General features: G+C 39.4%; 1 protein-coding gene across 13 annotated transcripts in view; it reads right to left on the bottom strand.

The window, feature by feature from the left end:
• Positions 1-8,443: 8,443 nt before the first annotated feature.
• LOC119965324 (rap guanine nucleotide exchange factor 6-like) overlaps positions 8,444-16,791 on the bottom strand; it is a 498,093-nt gene continuing 489,745 nt past the window's right edge. For 12 of the 13 annotated variants that reach the window (XM_038795925.1, XM_038795924.1, XM_038795922.1 and 9 more), the window contains 2 exons: positions 14,765-15,100; positions 8,444-11,299 (listed from right to left, as the gene is read on the bottom strand). In XM_038795925.1, coding sequence (XP_038651853.1) covers positions 11,274-11,299; positions 14,765-15,100 — 362 coding nt within the window. In that variant the 3' untranslated portion in view covers positions 8,444-11,273. The remainder of the gene's footprint in view (positions 11,300-14,764; positions 15,101-16,791) is intronic. The other variant, XM_038795920.1, reaches the window with a different exon arrangement.

A 16,791-nucleotide genomic window follows, 5' to 3' on the forward strand; every position in this document is an offset into this window, starting at 1 on the left:
ATGAGTTGCAACTGGACAGGACATGGAATGATGTCCAAAGCAGTATTTTTCAAAATGGGAGAATGGTGTAAAATGGGTCACCAAAAATGATCCCCAAAGATATCCAGACCAATTTTACCTGATCTCTGGGTAAATTCTCACTGCAGTAGAGTATGCCTATACGAGGCCACTGTAGAAGCTGTAGCAGTGTATGTTTTTGCCGGGTCACTGTTAGTCACCGCCACCAACACAGCCTCCAGCGGCGATTCATGTTTCTATAGCTGATTGGCCAGGTTAGTCAGCACCTGTGAAATCCAGCATCAGGTTCTAACCCCTCGATTTTTTTTTAAAACAGTGAAATGGATCAGAAAGAATGAATGCATAAAATAATTTTCCCTATGAGAACATATAAACACTCAAGTTTCTCATCATTTATATCACAAAGAGAAATGGGAGTGTCTCATTATTCAATTGGAATGTTCCCGCCCCCCCCCCCCCCCCTTAACATGAACATAGCTAATCATTGTGGGTGAATTTAGTCTTTTAATTCCAGTTGTAAACACATTTATTAGAGTACAAATACATTCCTTTTTCTTTTTTGAAAAATAGGAGAAAAACATTTAAGGATCAAATGCAGAGTGTTTATGAAAAAGAAAACCTCATCCCAGAGGAGGACCTTTCATGTTCAATGAGAGAAGTGATAAAAACATTAGCATTACCAACTTGTTAGCATTACCAACTTGATGGCATCAAGCACTCACAGGTAACTAAAGGGCTAACACATTTAGATGCAGAATAAAACTTCCTTTACTCTGACACAATACTCTTAGCTCCGACTTCAGTAGAAAGCATGCAACTGCAGCTGCGTGACACTATTTCCATGTTCCACATCAATTGACCTTTTGAGTCTGATGGTCAATTTAGTACTGAGCATCAGCACCTTAAAAAAGAGAAATCAGTTACCAATTCAGCTCCAGCAGGTGGGAAAACATTTATACCAGTTCAACGACACAAAATAGTTCATGTCAGGTTCACATTTGTTTTGAAAAGCAAAATAAACGTGTGCTGTTCTCATCCAAATCGTCAACTGTATTCAGTCAACGGCTTGCTAATACAAGCAACTTGTAAATAAAAATGGGAAAATATGTCTTTTGAAACATGGAAGTCTGGCAAAAGCTGACCTGAGGGTACATGGGCAAATGTAGGGAAAAATCCCATGAAGGGTTAACAGCAGCAACAAAAAAAAGGTTTTGAAATGCAGATAGCCTTTATCAAACAGGCATTAAGAAAACAGCTTGTGACTGCTCAAGCTGTAAAACTGATGCATCTCTTTCAAGTTGGGGCAGATTGAACTTTTAGTTACATGGAGAGAAACAATATTTTGCAACTTCTTAGAAGTTAATTATTTTAGTAAGCAGCTAAAAAAGAATTGCCAGGACCTTCAGTTAAATTGGGTGACAAATGTTGATGTGTGAAATTCTGCTGACGCCAGGTGAATATGGGAAGCCGGAGAAGACGTGCCCACCAGAGCACAGGTAACCCCAAATCGGAATCAGAGTTCTGACAAGCTAAGGACATTATTTGGTAATAAAGCAACTTTAGAAGTGACAGGAACCAGATGTAACACCCTTCTAGGATCAAAGCACTTTTGAACATTACAAAGGAAAAAAAAAATGTAATCAGAGTTCAATGAGTTAAAAGTCATGCTCAACATGAATACATAGTCATGTTAGAAGTAATTAAGATTAAAGGTACCGTGAACAATCAAGAGCAAAACAAAGTTACTTTATTATAATGTCATATAAACTTAGTAACTGTGGTAAGGGAAATATAAACCCTAAATCGGTAACAGCCAGCAGAGTCAGCTCTCATAGCTGCCCTCAGTACATGGGACGGATAGAACACAGGCACCAAGCAGAACTGCGAATCCATCAGGAGAAAACCAAAAGATAAAGAAGAGATTGTCAAGGTAGACCTGAAGGTCTTTTCAACCACCCAGCAGAATCCAGAAGCAAGATCTTTTTACTTTTTTGTAAAGAAAGTGATTTTATCTTTTAAAGGAAAAAATAATAAAATAACAAAGTTTTAACCTGAAACAGTGGTTATTACAAAGTCTACTTTACTTACTTAGCAATGCGGGACCCAGGATCAATGCTACTAAGTTATAAGTAGATGAAATCTTCTATGAAGATATGGGTTATACCGGGGGATAACTTGAAAATATAGATTGACCCGAATAGCACCCACCCAAGTCTGCATAGGAGTCAGGGAGTGAGAATCCCTGTTCGCCATTCAGAATGTCTTATTGACCCTTTTTGGTATAGGAGGAATTCGAAGAATAGTGGTGAAATTTTTACTTCAAACTCCCGATACATCTATGGTTTTGATTTAATTTTGCCCACCCCGCAGTGATAAAATGCTGTAGGCAGTCAGGAAACTCCCACCATGGAGAGCTACAGGCCAATCTGATTAACTGGAAGCTTTAGCAGTGCCACAACTCAGTAGTGGGTGCTGCTGGTACTGCTGCAGGAGATCATGAAGGCCAGAGACCAGTAAGTCATAGAAACATAAGAAATAGGATTAGCAGAAACTCTAATTATGCAGTTTATCAATGTTGTTTTGGGATAAGGTTTAGAGAACACCAAAGTATATCATGGAGTTCACCTGATTATGAGGAGCACAAGGGCTACGTTTCAGGTGTTATGCAATAGAGGCCTTTAGCACTTGTAATCAAAAAACAAAAGTTTATTCTACGAATTCAGTTAATATTTTATAAACACACACAGTATGCATTTTATCAACTACAAACATAAATACCCCACACAGCTACAGTACTCTCTATATATAACCTTTAATAACTTCCCTTCACTGTTTCACACAAGTAACAAAATCCATAAATCAGACAATCCCTTTTACCACAAAACAGTAGTTTTGAATTCCTTTCAGAAGTTATTACTTTGAAGTTATCAAGTGATTTGGAGACACCTTTTTGAACATGCAGAGAGACTCCAAGATCCTTGTAGTCTGAAAACTTCCAACCATCTAAACCAAAAGTAAAATTCAGAGCCACAAACAGCTTCCAGCTCAAAACGAAAGTAAAAACCAGAGCCGCCGGGCAGTTCCACCCACACAATGACATCACTGCAGTAATTTGAGAAGAGAAACAGTTCTTACAGGGACATTCCCATGACAATGGTTACTACCATTTTCCCACCAAAGTTAGGCTGGCCAATTAAAAGAACCTCTGCGGATATTCCCAGTAATAACTAGAACTAAGTAAACAGCTGGTCTGTTCAAAAACAAATGCTGCATAATACATTGGGAATGTCAGTTATTGAACTAAAATAGGATTTGAGCAGGGTACTCATTAACTGTGAAATATAGTTTACATTCAGGGTGGGCCCATAACTTCCTGGTTCCCCAGCGTGCATTTAGGATCATAGAATCACTACAGTGCAGACCATTCGGCCCATTAAGTCTGCACTGACCCTCTGAAACAGCATCCTACCTAGGCCAACACCCCCACCTTATCCCCCTAACACCTTTTAAACACTCGAGAGGAAATTTAGTATGGCTAATCTTCCTAACCTAATTAGTATGTGCTAACCTGCACATCTTTGGACAGTGGGAGGAAATCAGAGCACCCGGAGGAACGTACAAATTCCACAATCATCCAAGGCTGGAACTGAACCTGGGTCCTGGTGCTGAGGCAGCAGTGTTAACCACTGTGACTGTACCACCATAGGCCGTACTCCAATAATGAGCTGGGGAATCCCTCTAAGAAGTTCCCACGTTAGAGTTTCCCAGGCAATTTCCCAGAAGTGCTAACTTCCTCTGACAATTGGGCTGGGATGGGAACCATCTGACAGAAGCGATTTAAATGACCAACTCTGGACGGTACTGCCAGTTCTACCCAGATAGTTACTCTGAAACAGAGTTAGATGAAAAACAAAATCACTTTTTACTCCAGAATAATCAATTGAACACCCAGACCCAGCCTTGCATGCAATACCCCCATCCCCGGTCCCCCCCCCCCAGGGGGTCCCCCACCGAAGTCCATGGAGTTTTGAGTTGCATGCAGGAAAATCCTGGCCTGTTAAGTGTTCTTCACAACTTGCTCTCCCAGCTATCTTTATATCGGCAACAAATTTGGGTACATTATTTGGTCCTTCACCCCAAATCATTAATATCGGCTGCAAGCAGTTCAGAATCACAGAATACTACAGTGCAGAAGAGGCCTTTTGGCCCATCGAGTCTGCAAACGCATGAAAGGCCCTGACCTGCCCACCTAATCCCACTTGCCAGTACTTCGACTATGATCTTGAAATGAAGGTTTGTTAGACAATCCTCTGTTCATGCTAATGTTATCTCCAACACCATGAGCTCTTTATCTTGTGAACATCATCTTCTTGAATACCTTAGGGGGATCCCCATTATCCATCCTGCTTGCTACATCATCAAAGAACTCTAATAAATTTGTCAAACACAATTTCTCTTTCATAAAACCATGTTAACTCTACTTGAATGTATTATAGCTTTTTTGAATATTCTGCTACAACTACCTTAATGATAGATTGCAGCATTGTGCTAATGATAGATGTTAAGCTAACTGGCATATAGTTATCTGGTTTCTGTCTCCTTCCTTGCTTGAAGAGAGGACTTACATTTAGGATTATCTAATCCGCTGGGACATTGCCCAGAATCTAGGATTACAACCAATGCACTCACTGTTGCTGCCACCACTTCTTTTAAGGCTGCATGCTTCCAGGCCTTGGGACCAGTCAGCATGTTGTTGCATTAGTTTACCCAATTACTATTTTAAAACTAATATTGGGGTCCTTTTATTGTCTTCTATCGAGAATAGAGATACAAACTATTTGTTCAAATTTCCTTGCTTCCTGTTATTATTTCCCCAGCCTGCTCTGATGGACCAAAATTAAGGGGCAATATAACATGGCCAATTCAACTACCCTGCACATCTTTTTGGGTTGTGGGGGTGAGACCCATGCAGACATGTGGAGAATGTGCAAACTCCACACTAACAGTGACCCGGAATTGAACCCAGGTCCTCGGTACCATGATACAACAGTGCTAACCTCTGCGCCACCGTGCCGCCCACCATTCACATTTCTACGTATGGATACTTTTACTGTCTTTTCAAAATGATTTCGGTGGTCACTCTTGCTGGTTTATAAAATGTTCCCAATCTTCTGACCTCCCATTAATCTTTGTAACAATGTATGTTCTGCTTTCAATTGATGCCATTCTTTACCTTAACACAGATGGCTCATCCTTCTTGTTGTGTCTTTCTTTCTCAAAATATTATATCTTCATCGAGAATGAAATATCTGCTTAAATATCAGCCACTGCTTACGTACCATCTTACTTTGATTTATTTTCCCGGTTCACTTTAGGCAATTCTACCATTGTACCTTTGCAACTGCCTGTTTAAGACAGTAGTTTCAGACCCAAGTTTTGAAACCCTCAAAATGAAGGCAAAATTTTAATATTGTGATCACTCTTCCCTATAAGGATACTTTACTATAGGATCATTAATTCATTCTGCCTCCTTATACATGACCTGATCTAAAATTGAATGTTCTCGGTTTGGTTCCACAACTAGTTCAAGAAAACTGTGCCAAAGGCTCAGTCTGAACTCATGCTGAAGGTTAACTTTGCTGAAGTTCCTGACATTCTCAGCTATTCCTCTCATTGGAGTCTTCAGATACTTTCTCTCAGGGAAGATGGCACATTTATTTGAGCTGTGTATTTTCTAGTAATTAGTTGATATCTATATTTGCAGAGGCCTAGGAGCAAATGACACAACAAACTATATTTGCTACAGCTAATGTGTGGAGTTAGGGAAAGTACAAGTAACTGAATGCAGGGTACTGACCAGTGTAAGATACAAAACGTTTCAAAATAATTATGTTTTAATCATGAAATCATTTAAAAGTCTCTGTGCACAATTTTTAGTTATGTCCTGCAAAACTATAATTCCAGTAGAACGATGAAATATAATTCCACTCCAACTGCTTGCGATTGTCAATATCAGCTCGAATTTAGAAGAAAATTTATCCAATGGGATTTTAAAAAAAAATCTCTTTTGGAGAAAAGTTTAAATGCGCACTTATGGCATGTGCTTGAGAGCCAGTAAACAAAATAATTAATTTCTAGCCATGTAGGCTTGGGTAAATGGCTAGCTGTTCCCAGGATGTTTCTTTTCTTTAGGAAAGCAAAATTGCCAGAAATATCATCATACCTCATTAACATTCCCTAAAATTGACCAGCTGCGACGCTAAGACTTTCAAGTTTCACAGACAGTAATACACCAATAGTTTTGTTTATGAGTCATAATCCAAGTCATTTTTCATGCTGACACCTTTTCACAGAGGGTGAGGGGGTTGGGGTGCAGGGAGTGTGGGTAGGGCCATCTGGATCCTACTGCTTCAAAGTGTGCAAGGGATAGAAACTCTCAGTGCATTTTAAAAAAAACTTGGATATGCACTTAAAAATGCCACAGCCTACAGATCAAGAGTTGGAAAGTGAGGTTAGGCTGGTTAGCTTGTTTCCAGCTTGTACACACATGGTGGGCCAAATGGTCTCTTCTCTGTCATAAATGTTCTGCTTCAAACAGCAACAATAACTATTTCAATAACTATGTAACATTGTCATAAATATCATCATAGTTATTTCAGTAGTTGTGGTGTCCCTCAGGGATCAGTGTTCACAATTTACATTGATGATTTGGAGTTGGGGACCAAATACAATGTGTCCAAGTTTTCAGACGACACTGAGTGGTAAAGCAAAACGTTCAGAGGATACTGGAAGTCTGCAGAGGGATTTGGATAGTTTGGGTAGGGTGTGGCAGATGGAATACAATGTTGACAAATGTGAGGTTATGCATTTTGGTAGAACTAACAGCAAAAGGGATTATTATTTAAATGTTAAAATATGAAAACATGCTGCTGTGCAGAGTGACCTGGGTGTCTTACTGCATGCGTCGCAAAAAGTTGGTTTACAGGTACAATAGGTGATTAAGAAGGCAAATGGAGTTTTGTCCTTCATTGCTAGCGGGATGGAGTTTAAGGCTAGAGAGGTTATGTTACAACTGTATAAGGTGTTAGTGAGGCCATACCTGGAGTATTGTGTTTACGTTTGGTCCCCTTATCTGAGAAAGGACGGGCTGGTACTGGAGGATGTGCAGAGCAGATTCACGAGGTTAATCTCAGAGTTGAGGAGTTTGGATTACGAGGAGAGGTTGAGTAAACTAGGACTGTACTTGTTGGAATTTAGAAGGATGCGGGGGTTATCTTATAGAAACATATAAAATTATGAAGGGAATAGGTAGGATAGATGCGGGGAGGTTGTTTCCACTGGCGGGTGAAAGCAGAACTAGAGGGCATAGCCTCAAAATAAAGGGAAGTAGATTTAGGACTGAGCTTAGGAGGAACTTCTTCACCCAAAGGGTTGTGAATCTATAGAATTCCCTGCACAGTGAAGCAGTTGAGGCTTCTTCATGAAATAATTTCAAGATATAAAGTTTTTTTGAAGAATAAAGGAATAAAAGATTATGGTGTTCGGGCGGAAAAGTGGAGCTGAGTTCACAAAAGATCAGCCATGGTCTCATTGAATGGCGGAACAGGCTGGAAGGGCCAGATGGCCTACTGCTCTTAGTTCTTATGTTCATACTAATGGCAATGCGAAAAAGTAAATGGAATAATTATTCCTGTGCATGTTCTCGAGTACCTCCTTTGCCTTGGCCTTTTGAGCAACAATGCTCTCGGAAATTATTTCTCCAATTGCGAAACAATGGATCGTGGGGTAAAACTGTAAAAATAGGGAATGGAAAAAAAACTATGCAAAAGGTGGGACCTTCCAGCATGGTAATTGGGGAGTCCAATATGGATTTGAGAAATGTTAACCCAATCTCAAATGAGCATATGACAACAACACAATACTGCCCTAACTTTGCAATCTCATTTAAGAATGAACTTGAATCTAGACAGCCATTCATGACCGCAGGATGTCCCAAAGCGTTTCATGGCCAATGAAATACTTTTGAAATGTAGTTACTGCTGTAATGTAGGGCAAGATTTAGAGAGGCCATGGGAATGGAAAATGGATATGTCAAAGTTGCGTAATAAGGAAAGCTGTTCTAAGATTGAAGTGAAGGCAAATTGATGTGGTAGAACAAAGAGCTTCCCTGTCAGTTGTCACTTGGGAGTGCTTGATGCTTGCAATGAGCACTTGAAATTGTAAAATGTTCCACTTGCTTACAGCATTAACCCTGACTCACATGTATGGATATGGTTTTGAGTGAGGCTGCTCATGCTAACATTTATTTTCTTTCACTTTATGCACTCTTGGGGTGAAATATAGGGAATATTGATCACAACCCAGGTTCCAACATCCAACCTTTAAATAAACACATCAATATGCTATTAAAAAAAGACAATGGCCATACATCACTGTTATTTATTGGTTTACAACTTAATTTCAATGGAATCTGAAGAAATAAGCAATACATTTTATAACATTTGTTCAACAAAAATATAACAATATGTACAATCACTGATAAAAGTACGAAAAAAGCATACAGACACCTACTGTCTTTCTAAAAGACATAAGTTACTAGTAGTATCAAAAGTATGAGAAAAACATTAGTTGATTATATTATACTTTACAATGACTTTTTTTTGTGAATGGACATGTGCAGAATATTTCTTTAATACCTGTATGCTTACAGTGATTGTGCAGCTTATTCAATATGCCTAACGCTCGATTTGATAATACATAGTCCATGAAGTGCACTCCAGTTTTTTTATATTTATATATACTTATATATATATATCAAAAATAAAGCCCAAAATACCATTAACAAATGACTTTGTGAAAAAATGCAATCACCTAAGCTTGAAGAGTTTTAAATTAGATTTAAATAAAGCACTGAAAAGATTTGCTACTATGAATACTACACAATCTTGTTGAACAAACTGATCAATATGATCAGCTAAATTTCTAAACAGTCACAGGTTAGGACAAGCAGATGCAAGTCACACTGTAATCCGAATATAAAGAAAACTAATTCAGATATAATTTTATCTTTTTGTATCTCCATTTTTATTTACACTTCAGAGGCAGGAACCCTTTTAGTCCTTTAGGAAGGAAGTTTCTGGCGATCATTCATAATACTGCACTTATTGTTTTAATTTACTACTTGGTTTCAAAAGCCTTGCTGCCCCTACTATTAAATAAAGGCACAAAGAACCATTCCCAAGATTCCTGACCATAATTGATGGCCAATCACAATCCGGGAATTAAATTAATTCTGGCAAAAATAATTAAATATAACTTGAACTTGCTCACCTTGTAAACTTTTCTCACCAAATAAGGTGTGAAGACAATGCCACAGTGAAGTGATTTTTAAAAAAGTCAAGTACTGTCATTAAACAATTGCGAGCCAATGTAAGAATTAAAGACTTCTTGAGGTTTCTCTTGATGAAAATAATATTTTTTTCCAGTTACATATATGACCATATGCACGTACAAATAACCAGACCACCAAATAAGTAAAAACAACTAGATTTTGAATGTTTTGAAGTAGTAATTTTTGAGGCAAATTGTTTGTATCTACCGTTCGTTAGAAAAGATGGGATTGGTTACCTACTGCATAAATGAAATCTGCAGTGATTAAAAATGAACGAGTTAAATTGTACACTCAGCAACTGAAAACAGTTCCTGCACAGTTCAAGAGCCCAAACAATACTGGTATATTTAAATAGATTTTCAAGCAATTGCCCGATACAAGCACTTTCAATGATCAGCATATCTGAAGTGTAGATCTGACAGTCATCTGATGAAGCATTGATCTGATTCAATTCCTCCTAAACACTTCTGTATATATAAATAGGACATCTTCGTCTGTCTTTCACTTAATGGAAAACAGTTGCTTAATCTAGATACCCGTCATATGTATGTGCACAGTGTTTGAGAAGCATACACATTAATTTATACTACCTGATGATCTGCTCCTTGACTGCAGGCAATAAGAATTAACAAATGGAGCTGGACTATACCCTGAAGGTGGACTGCCTGCATATCGGCGTAAATGGCGGGGGTAAGCCCAATTGGTTGGCTTGCCCATCTTTAAATTTACGCGAATGGGCCAATTGGAGGGCAGTAGCTCTGCAGTGCTAGCATTGCTACCAGGTACAGTGACCACTGCTGCTCCTGCAGCTTGGCCAAGGAGGTGTTCAGTGATAGAACCAGGCCTCCAAGTAAGTCCAGGATCACAGGTTGGCAGGCCTCAAGTAGGAAGAAGAGGGGGCATGTTGGACAGGGCAGGGTGATGGTGGATGCGAGGAAGAAAAACTGTGAGGTGGGAGGGGGGGGGGGGGGGGGGGGGGTCTTCAATTGCCATTAGGGATCCTGAAGGGACACAACCCACTCCTTTCACTGGCCAACAGCCCCCAGCAACAAACCTGCTGTGCTATAAGTTGGATGGAGGCCTCTCCTACTGCCCACTTAAGGGCTTCAATTGGGCCACAGTTCGGTGGCCTACTTGATGCTTCCACGACTGCCCATAAAATCACAATGGAGTTGGCTGACTGGAGCAGGCACACCGCCGAAAAGGCAGCCAACTGAGTCATGAAAGTCAGTCATTATGTGTTAATACATTAAAGTTGAAGACACTAATTTAAATGTGAATTATTAAACTGTAATATAAACATATTGAGGAGAAGCTGAATATGCTATATCCCGTTTGTGGAGGAATTCATAACTTATAGTACAATATATAATTTACAGCTGTAATTATGCCACTACCTGTGTAGCATTGCTGGATTTAAGGATTGCTAAACCAAATCAGTCCAGTTATTTGTACATTATGCTCATTTTCCAATTATGCAGAAGATATTAAATTACAATGTAATTAGTTAATTAAAACCACGATACAGCCTATACTAATAAAATAAAAAAATAAATTTGGCAAGCATAAATTTACCAAGTACTGCACTTCAGATAGCTGCATTTTCATTTAATTTTCATTTCATTAGGTGCTGTTTTACAAGCCTGGAAAACTAAAGTGTATTCAATGTAATAGCTGTTCACTCAAAGACAACATGGACAGGTCTGCCTGGCCTTGCCACATGCAGCACGTGACACACTGAAGATGTACTTTAAGGCAGAAAGAATGAAAAAAAGCAGCTGCCTGCATTCTGAAAAAGAAAACATGTGGCCCTTAGCAGTTCTGTGTTCCAATGTCACAGTCAGAAGCTGAAATGTTCCAAAGGTCAAACTGCAGAAACTTGCTCGTCTTCTGTAAAATGGAGAAAATATTATTATTTCACATTCATAATAAAAGTACAATGTCCAATTTATAGCTCTTGCACCAAGGCTAAATCAAAAACATGAGACGTTTTTATTTAAAGAAGCGGTTAGGATAATGAACGCAAAGTGATATTTATGCAGCTATCATATGCATACGGATAAATGATACCACATTCAGAAATAAATCCAAGTAAAGCAGTTGTCTGAATTGTTTAAATGTTCAACTCCAAAGTCAGTGAAGGCTCCAAGATTAGATTACTGGTTTAAAATCTGAAACATTTAAAGTATCATTGATTGCAGAGTGTGGTTTTATTCGATGTTGTAAACAATGTAATTTACACTGAGGGATTAAAAACTGAATGGCAATTGCAATATAATTCTTGCAGAAGAATTTTAGAGAAATAATTTGCAGTTGATTAGTAGGAAATTGTTGATTTAGTATATATTATAAAGTGAATAAGAGAATCCTGTTACCTGCAATAGATAACACAGGCAAAGCATACTTGTAGACAGACTCACAGGTAACAAAACACCTCAACTACTGCTGCTAAAGGAATTGGCATTGAAAAATATGCGTAAAAGCTCGATAATTGCTTGGTTATACAGAACTTGGAATATTACTGAAAACAAAAAACATGGGGTGCCATCCTATCATCCCACAGCACCCGGCACACCTCCTGCTATTCCTAGATAATAGCGCGAGAGCCCCTAAACGGGTTTTGCGCCACCTGTTGAATGAAGTGTGATGGATCTGACCCGTGGCCCCAATGCAAGCTGATTCATGCTCTTGCTGGGCATGAACCAAACTCGCATATTTATGGGTCATTAAACTCATTTAAATAAACTCAGTCCTTTCGTGGCCAGAGCCTCCTGGCTTCTGTGGTTCACCGCCCCACAGGCGCGTGAATCAGTATAAGTTTTGGAAAATGGAAACCAGACCTGATGGCCACACTGGAGGCGCGAAGGCCATTGGAGCCCCCGGGCAGTCAGGGATAGGGCAGGGCAGTCTGGTAACACCAAGGTGCCATGACAGGGTGCAAAGGGGCATTGCCCAGTTGTGTGCGGGGGGGGGGGGGGGGGGGGAGAGAGAGATTGAGGAGGGATCCTGAAAGGGAGTGGGCCCCATGACAGGGTATCACTCACTTGGTTAGCAGGGTGGTTGGGGGGGGGGGGGGGGGGGGGGTCACCTTCATGCTCGCATAGAGGAAGGGCTCTGGGGTCAAAGGTTGGGGATGTTGCAAATGTCTCGCAATGTCTGCTAGTTGGGGAGAACTTCAACTTAACTTTGAGATCGGGGCATCCTCTCAAACGGCATCCTGGGGCGCGATCTACCGGCCATGCTGCGCCTGAAAAGCAGTGCGTTGCAGCGCATCAAAGTCTGGTAAATGATGGGAGACCCAGCTCCCGGGATCTACCTGTCTCGCCTTGCAAGATCTAACGCGATCTCGTGAGACACGTGATGTGAAGCCTGCCCACTGTGACTGGAATCACTTTTTGGCAAATCTGCATATTAGAGAGAGACAGTTAGGCTCACTTTAATATGCAGTTCCCTGAGGTAACCGAGGCATTGGGATCGATTCCTTTCGAGAGGGGCTCAAGAGATCGGGAAACCAATTTCCTGCACTGAAGGGTTTTGGCGAGCGGGGCGCCTCAGTGCAGGAAATGGAACTAAGTGCGGCCCCGGCCACGTGTTCCCAGCTGAGGCTCCATATCTCACCGGAGTTGCGTTAGATAGCATTGTGCATCTCGGGGCTGTGAGTAGCAGGGAACATGCGGCTAAATGCACTTGCTGTGGGAAATAGTTCCCATTTGGTTAAATCATGCCCCTGATCTCGGAGGAGCCAGTCTTCGCCATTTTTAGGTCCCTACTTCAAAACAATGACTAAGTGTGGGAGGACTGCGATGGGAATCACACAGGAACAGCGGCAGGATTCGCCCCGATTTTCCCACCCGAAATGACACTCAGTTGTTTGTTGTTTTCTGGGAGAAAACCCCACATGGTGTTGAAACTTTTCACCATGCACTCATCAGTCCAGACTCAAGAATATCAAATCTCAAACGGACAGCAATTTATCCTGCATGAGAAAAGGAGGCTGATTGATTGGCAAGTGGGTTTTCAACATGTAGACATCGAGAAATATCAGCAGGGAACAATTATCTCCAAAGCATTCAATCAGTCAATTTGCCGTTATCAATTTTAAACAAATATTGGGGATAACTGCTCTTTGGTGCATTCTCCAAGACAATGCCTGACAGAGTTCATCTGTCAACCAATCAGCAATATTTTCATATGCAGTATAAATTGTTGTTCCCTCAAAAATTGGTAAACGTGCATCTGTCCTGATGACTGCAGGATGAAAAGCTTCCACAGCATAAAAGATTAGATAGATATACTTAACTATATTTGTCCTAGAATTGTAAAGGAACAACAGTCCAGCACATTCATTACACCCAATTACAACACATTACTGAATTAAAGAGAAAAACAAATCGCCTCAAAGTATGAACAGTATAACAATGAAAGAATAATTGGGTTTTAAATGGGAAAGAAATATTTTAGAATGAGGTTAAAAGGCAACATATGCAATAAATGGACAGCCGAAAAATTTAAAAAGTAAATGGAAAACAGTAACTATTAGACTGAAACTACTTTCAGAGATCCTCATTAGCAATTGGACTGCCAATGAGAAGAGTTACATAATTTATGAAATGGTCTCTGCATTAATTGTGCTCGTTGTCACCAGATCAACAATTTAACAGAAGTTCAGTTGTTTTGCATATTAGTGGGGTCAGAAAGGCCTTGAATTGAGTTGGCAGAATTGAGCTTTTCAGAATTTTAAAAGTCTAATTAGTTTAAAGGATTATTTTTTGATAAAACCTATAGAAATAAATAAAACACTTGGTAGCACAGTAAATTAGGGATCACTGTCTCAGAATAGTGAGGCACAGGCATGGCCTAGCAATGTGCTGAATCCCTGACCTTATTGGCTTTGTCATGGGAATTATCAAGCCTAGGCCAGACATTTCCAGAAAGAGCAGGCGGGAAAGAAAATCAGCAGGAGTAGTCCCTGGCATCTTGCAGAGAACCTTCTGGCAGCCTGATTGGATTAGTTGTGATGAAACATTTTAAATAGACCACTCAAAAAAAGTAATTACATTCATACTCATAGCTGGGACCGATGTGACATTGATTAGACAAAGAAAAAGGAGAAAAAATGGGGTTAACCCAAAAATACAGGCAAAAACTTTCAAGGGCAAAAATAGTTTAAAGGATTTTGTTTGATGATTACTTTTCAAATACTCAATTCTACTTTGTAACACAAGATGTTCTATATCATTCACTGCTAAAGTGATTTCAGCTACAACACAAAATTACTGAATTAATGCTAGACCAATGAATACTGACTAATTACTAGAGGTTACTTTTAAGGGTTCTTATGGATGGACAACCTACCATCATCTTCGTTATCTTGAAGATCCTGATGGTTAAGCTGCACTAGTCTAGGGTTGGACTCAGAGATTTTGTGCCACTGAGGTAGGCCCAGAGCTTTAGGCTGGTTGCTTGATGTAGGTTGGTTAGCAATGGGCACCGGCGGCAGTCTAGTTGGGTCACACGTCTGTGTTACCATTCGTGACCTTTGCAATGCCACATTATAGTCTGGAGGCTTTAAGCGTGGATGGTGATGTCCTCCTTCTTTAACATCTGCTATTGGAATTCCCACGTATCCCGGAGGAGTGGGTGGTGGCTCTCTATATCTACCATCCCTTTGTGCTGCAGTAACACAATACACTAGCATAAGAGATAAGCATTGTTACATTAATGAGGTTCATGAAAGAAAAAGTCAATGAGATTAAAACATTTAAAGATATGAAATGTTAGGAGGTTAAAATATACAAAATTATTTCTAAACTGAAATAAAGTAACAGCAGCAACAAAATCTGATCATACCAGTATTTTAGATTAGAGTTATAACATGCAAAGAAAACTAGCATAGTCTTATACAAAAAGTTATATACTGCAGATACTGGACATTTGAAATAAAATCACAAATAACTGGAAACACTTTGCAGATGTAACAGCATCTGTAGAGAGAGAGAGTTCAAATTTCAGGTCGATGGCTTTTAGTCAGAACTGAAATATTAATTATTTCTCTCTCCACAGATGCTGTCGGATCTGCTGAGTATTTCCAACTTTCTCTGCATTTAGATAGTATATCCCAAAGATTCTCTGCACTTCTGAGTAAGATGAAAAAATAGAATATTAAAATCTTACAATAGGCTACCATTTGGTCCACTGACTTGGCTATACCGACAGTATGAAGGAGCTATACAATTAGCCCCAACCCCAACCCTTGTTCTTTTCCCCACAGCTCTCCAAATTTTTCATTTTCAAATCTATATCCAATTCCTTTTCAAAGTTACGACTGAATCTGCTTTCATAACCCTTTCAGGCAGTGCACAGCACATTATAACTCACTGCATAAAACATATCACCTTATTTACTTACCCTTTTTTTTGCCAATTAACTTTAATCTTTATATTCTGGTTACAGGTCCAACATCAGTGAAAATATTTGTCCTTACTTATTCTTAACAAAACTGTTCAATACTTCTATTAATTCCCCGTTTAATGTTCTCTGCTCAGAGGAGAACAATCCTAACTTCTCCAATCTCTCCACATTATTAAGGAAATTAATCAGTGAGATAATTCTGCTGCGTCTCCTCTGCACCCTCACCAAGACATTGATGTTCTTCTAAAGTGCTTAGAATCAGATACTTTACCCTAACAGAGACCTAGCCAATGATTAGTATAGGGTTAGCATAATTTCCTTTTTGCATTCTATGCCGTTGCTTAGAAAACCAATTATCCCAAATATTTTTTCAATTATTTTATCAACTAGTCTCCCACCTTCAAGGATGTGTGTCTGGAGGCCCAGGGAAATGTTTTGCATTTCCTTTCATGTCCGAGGCAAACTAAAGCACTAAGACAACAAACCTAAGTCCTATTATGTCTTAATGATGATAACATAACTGCAAAACCACATTTCTGTTCTAACGGAGGTAAGTTAAATTGAATCCAAAACTGTTGCTATATTATGATGTATTTAATGGCAAGACATGATGCCATAAATAGCCAATGTCATAATCATCTTTATGCCATTACCTAGATCATTATAACGCTATCTAATCCAGGTATGCTTTGCAAAAGATTTCAATGTTTGGGGTGACAAGGACAGAATTTCTAGAATATCTTGAATGAATTATAATCCTGCACGTTACTACCAGCAAACCACTTCTAAAATATATTAGCTACTCCTTGCACCCCAAACAGTAATTATTTCGTCAAATATTACTTTCAATAATTTACTAAATCCAAGTCTAACAAAATATTTAGTACAACAATCATTTACTAACTGGGAATGTAAACACCTGACAAACATGCTCACTAGGATAGTACTCTAAATTCTGTACCTCTTGCAGT

The sequence above is a fragment of the Scyliorhinus canicula genome, chromosome 4 (assembly GCF_902713615.1).
Source record: "Scyliorhinus canicula chromosome 4, sScyCan1.1, whole genome shotgun sequence".
NCBI lineage: Eukaryota > Metazoa > Chordata > Chondrichthyes > Carcharhiniformes > Scyliorhinidae > Scyliorhinus > Scyliorhinus canicula.